At 33.3% G+C, this 5630-nt stretch overlaps 1 protein-coding gene across 1 annotated transcript in view; it reads right to left on the bottom strand.

Moving 5' to 3' along the window:
• LOC107743337 (calcium/calmodulin-dependent protein kinase type II subunit beta-like) overlaps positions 1-5630 on the bottom strand; it is a 73551-nt gene that overhangs the window by 55521 nt on the left and 12400 nt on the right. The window contains exons 4-6 of the mRNA XM_016556510.1: positions 4513-4572; positions 4267-4321; positions 2867-2932 (exon numbers count right to left, since the gene is read on the bottom strand). Coding sequence (XP_016411996.1) covers positions 2867-2932; positions 4267-4321; positions 4513-4572 — 181 coding nt within the window. The remainder of the gene's footprint in view (positions 1-2866; positions 2933-4266; positions 4322-4512; positions 4573-5630) is intronic.

The following is a 5630-nucleotide window of genomic DNA, read 5'->3' as shown; positions in this document are numbered from 1 at the left end:
AGAGAGAGAGAGAGAGAGAGAGAGAGAGAGGAGGGACAGACAGCAGGTGGCTAGAAGCAGGTCAGCAGGAGACGAGCACAAGGAAAGAAGCGGCGATGTTTCCTTGCATCTATTCCTACAAAAGAAACAGGCAAACATTTGATTTCTCAGTCACATTTAAACTTTCTAAAGATATCTAGAAAGCAGTGTGGTTCACTTCTAACTGATCATTTTTGTAAAAATAAATTTAGATTTTCCTTTAACAAATTACACTTAAAAAATAAAATACAAATAGTAAATGTGTGAAAAAAAATGTAATAATTTTACATGATTGTCATTACTTATATTAATATAAATTTATACACGTAAATACATGTATATATTTTCAAAATACTGTGTGTGTGTATTTATATATACATAATAAATATACACACACAAAAGTACACACACATATATTACGAAATAAACGTTTTTGTTTACATAATATATGTGTGTGTACTGTGTATTTTTATTAAGTCTATATAAATACACACACATGCATGTATATATTTAAGAAAAATATGTTACGTTTATATATTAAATATATTTATATAACGTAAGTTATATAAATACATTTCAGTAACACTTTACTTTAAAGCCCATAATGTGCGTTGTAATACATTATTATCTTGTCATAACAATTCTAACCGAATTTAAAATGCATAGTGTTATAATGTATTAACTGTGGTTACAATTATTCATGAGATTGTACAATGCATTATAAGGTGCAAAATTAATGCATTTAAATTACTTTTATAATGCATTATACACAAAGGCTTTACGTGAAGGGTTACCGAAATTTCACACTCACAATTGTGCTGTGCCAACCTCCACTTTATTTGACAAGGATATCTAGGGAATGGATGCTAGCACTTGTTTCAAACACAGTTATCAGCCTATAATTTAATCTCCAGAGGCCAACGACTGCTTTATATATACCTATTATAAGAGCCCCTGTGCAATATACTACAGTAATTACAGTGTAAAAGCATCGTGCAAGAGCACGACAAGAGCGTAAACTGCCCTTTAGCAAACGCTCAGCTAAAGTGTAACGTTGTAACTAACAGCTGGGTCATGAGAACAAGAGCACATTGCTCAACTTTAATAATGGTGACGAACCAAGACAGTGAGGCTCAGTATCTGTGGTTTATACACTTGAGATTGAACCTGCAAACTTGATAACAATCAAGATCATAATGCAATCTAATCAGACACTAGTATGAGACATGTGCACAAGTAACCGACTAGTCAAGTACTTGTTTGCACCAAATAGTTGACCAAATGCAGTACTTAAATTACAAAAATATTTCTTCTCACTTTTACCTAAATTGTCATTTAAGTAGTTATTGTTATACATTTATTATAATTTTTTTATTTATAATATATTCAACCTCAATAAATAAACAGACATTTAAAAATAATTGTGTGTTTTTTAATGTTTACACAACCATTCAAAATTTTGGGTTCAGTTAATTTAAGAAATTACTACTTTTATTAGCAAAGATGCATTAAATTGATCAAAAATGACAAAGATTTCACACTGATGCAAAAATTACTTTATAATTCCTACTTATTCTTTTCTTATAAACCTTGTTTTCAAAGAATCCTGTAAAAAATGGCTTCCACAAAAATACTAAGCAGCAAAACTGTTTTCAACAATGATATTAAGTTAAGTAGTAAGAAATGTTTCTTGAGCAGCAAATCAGCATATTAGAATGATTTCTGAAGGATCATGTGACACTGAAGACTGGAGTAATGATGCTGAAAACGCAACTTTGGCATCATAGAAATAAATAGCACTTTTAAAAACAATTAAAAATAAATAAATTCAAAATATACTGTATTTTTACATCAAATAAATGCAGCCTTGGAGAGACTATATTATATACACACACACACACACACACACACACACACACACCTAAACAATTTAATTGTATTTATTATTGATAGATATACTGAGATATAATATATATTATATACTATATAGCATATACTGAGATAAACTCTATATACTTATTAATTTAGTCAAATGACACGCATACACTTACCTAAAAGAAAAATTTGGTTAAATGTCAAGGGCAAAATCGTGTTTTTGGATCGTCTCATCTCTAACTTTCAGTTAGCAGACCAGACCTTTAACTACTAAACCACACCTCTCCACACGAACGATACCACGGAACAAGCACTGGGTCAAAAAAACCACAAGAGAGACGGTCAAAGTGAACGTGGTACACACACCCACAGGAAGTCAGTGCGAGTCATTATGTGGAACTGCATACATGGGCTGGACTAACACCTTCGACTGCATACTGTAAACCCTGGTAACAAGCACACAAGCACACACTCACACAATGTGGAAAGGGATCTGTACAGGATGGTCGGGCTGCCTGTGTCTGTGTGCATATGAGAGGGAAAGAGACATAATGCATGATGAAAGAACAGAGATAGATCAGTGGGGGGAAAAAACAAGAGAAGACATATACATAGACAGAGAGACTAAAGACACAACAGCAACACTCTAGAATTGTATATTGTTGCACAAAGCACCTGAACTACACACAACAGCATACAGTTCATTTCCTCAAACAATCTTAGTGTCCAGTTCTGTCGTGCCACCTTTTTAGGCCACGTTTCACCCTAGTGTGTGTGATGAGCAAAGAGTGAGATTTGCGTGTTGCACTGTGGGAGATGCTATTTCAAATAGCATCTCCAAATGCAAAACAAACTCACAGTGAACGTGTATGTGATGGTGACGGGTGCAACAAGCTAGGGCCAATGAGAGAGGAGAAGAAAGGGCAGAAGAGAGGCACGGAGAAACGTTAAACATTAGGAAAAGCAGCCTTACCTGGCATCTGCTTCGCTGTAGTACTCTCTGGCTACAATGTCTTCAAACAGTTCACCTCCAGTCACCCTAAAACACAGGAAGTTCAGCCTGGCTATTTGCTAATTCAAACAGAATTCCTGTTCTAGTCCCTTTCCGAAAACTCAGTTTCCATGGAGACGAGAATCCAATGTAAAACAAATTCTCCGGAAAGCTAGAACTGTGAAAACCGAGGGGAAGGTTTTTAAGATGGCATGCTTTTGGGGAGGCATTAAATGTTTTTGGTTATTGCCCATCTGATAGCAATGTGTTCATAATATGGCATCAACATGTATTAGTTCAGTTTTTATGAATTATAACTCACGAAGCCCATGTATTCTTAAAGGGATGGTTTGGGAAAATAATTAAAATACATTACATGGCTTTTGAAGACTTTGAATACAGCACAGTATTCAATACAGCACAGTTGTTATTCTTAGCTAAAAAATAAAACTATTAAAAAATAACAGCAATTTAAAAAAAAAAAAAAGCTGAAATAAAATGAACTTTAAAAATGTTCTAAAAATGTCTAAAACTGAAATAAAAATAAGAAAAATTAAAATACTAAAATTAAAATTAAATCGAAAACTGAAAATATTAAAATTAAAGCCAATTTAAAATATTAGTAAATACTCTAATAGCATATAATATTCCCTTTCATCAGAAAACAGCAGCCTGTACGACAGCTAGATGTTTTAAAGTCATCTTGGTCATTGCCTACGTATAAGTATAAGTTTGAAAAATCATAATTATGATGTGATGTATGTTCCAAGTAATTTTGGTCGGAATAAAATAAATGTGTTGGTCAATTTTATTATTTACACTGCTTTCTGTCAAAGATATGAGCTTTATTATCTCTAGTACAACAAAATTAATAACAAAGGAAATGGGAGCTTTAGGTGTGGAATTGACACTTATCTTATCATGCTTGTGCTGCCAAATTCAGTTTTGCTATACAAGCCTGTCACTGCATAAACGGGCAGTATTTTCTGGTAAATTTGATCACTGGTCTTCATCACCAGCACACAAAACTATATTATACAATTAACATTAGCAATTACAACATACTATGATAAATAACAATTTGTGCATGTGTGCTCATCTCATAAATACAATCATTCAAACATGACTTGAATGCAACATTACTCGTTTTGCATTCATAGTGTTGTGAGAGTGAGCAGATGATGACAGCAGCAGTTTTTTATTTTTGTGTGAACTATCCGTTTAACAGTGCAGAAAAACAGAATGCTTATAAAAGGCTTCAGAGGCACATACTGTAGCATATGAAGGATGAATCATTTTAGGCTATGCTGTTCCTCACGTCAAAGCTAATTTGATGACAGGAAACGGAGGAACATTCTGACAGGAAGTACACTGACACTTACAAATCAAACAGTAGGTAGTGGAAGCCCTCCTCTGATATACTGTCATGCAGACGAACTAAAACAAAAACAGAGAATTGAGATTAGATTTTATTGAGGCTGTAGGGACAAAAATCACACAACATTCTCCTGAGCTCAAAGTATGAGAATAATCGACTGTCAACGATCCATTCAGAGTTTAAATGCTTAAAATACACTTTAATCATATATATTATTTCTGATTAGAATTGGTGGAGGTAAATAGCTCACCGATATTGTGGTGTTTCAGCAGACGACAGATTCGAGCTTCTCGTTCGAGCTTCTGATGGTCTGAGGGTCAAACACAGAAAGTGTTAAAGGGGTCATATGATGCGATTTCAATTTTTCCTTTCTCTTTGGAGTGTTACAAGCTCTTGGTGCATAAAGAAGATCTGTAAAGTTGCAAAGACTAAAGTCTCAAATCCAAAGAGATATTCTTTATAAAAGTTAAGAGTCAGCCACACCTACCTAAAACGGCTCGATAATGTACAGTATGTGGAAAATAATGTGTTTTTTGAACCTTAAACCGCATAAACACATTTCATTACATCAAATACACAAATTAATGTTCTTTTTAGCAACATCATATGACCCCTTTAAAAGTACAAATTATAAAACACTGAATGGTGTGATATAAGCTGCAAAAAAAAAACAGCCCAACATACTTGGTTACACATGCAAACACAGTAAAATGCTAAAAAATAAAATCAGTATTTGTAAATTATAATTTTTTTTTTGTTAATGTGAATTTAGGAATCACAAATGTACAATTTCAAGTATGAAACACAGATAATCATTTTGAGATCTGCTAAATCTGATCTAAATATAAAAATAAGCAAAAATAAACATGCATAAAATAAAATAAAATATCAGCTTTTAATTAACAACCGGGCATTTCAAGTAGTGAAAAAAAAGTTTTAAAAAAAAGTAGTCAAAAGTAAAATTTCGGGTAGACTATGAATAAACCACGTTCAAAATAAACATCACATAGCATTAGCCATCACATTGGTCATAGCTCCAGTGTAGAGTTACAGGACTTGTTTCCATTGGCAATTACATCACAAACTTGATATGCCATTATGCCTTTTAACCTTTTAGGCGCCAGGGATTTTTGGAAAAATGCTGGATTTTGACATCAAGATTTCAAAAGCTTGTGGCTTGAAAGGGCTTAAAGATAGAGATCTACTGTAAATCAGAAAAATGTTGGGCGTGACCGAAAGTTTATGTGGGGTGTGAATATACTCGTCTAATTTGCATATTATGACGTCATTAGGGGGCGCCATCTTGAATTTCATAATATTCAGGAAATAGTAGATATTGAATTGATGTTTGAACTTATTTGCATGTTT

The sequence above is a fragment of the Sinocyclocheilus rhinocerous genome, unplaced genomic scaffold (genome assembly GCF_001515625.1).
Source record: "Sinocyclocheilus rhinocerous isolate Xijiao unplaced genomic scaffold, SAMN03320098_v1.1 scaffold2844, whole genome shotgun sequence".
NCBI lineage: Eukaryota > Metazoa > Chordata > Actinopteri > Cypriniformes > Cyprinidae > Sinocyclocheilus > Sinocyclocheilus rhinocerous.
This window is presented reverse-complemented; position numbering and strand designations above follow the sequence as displayed.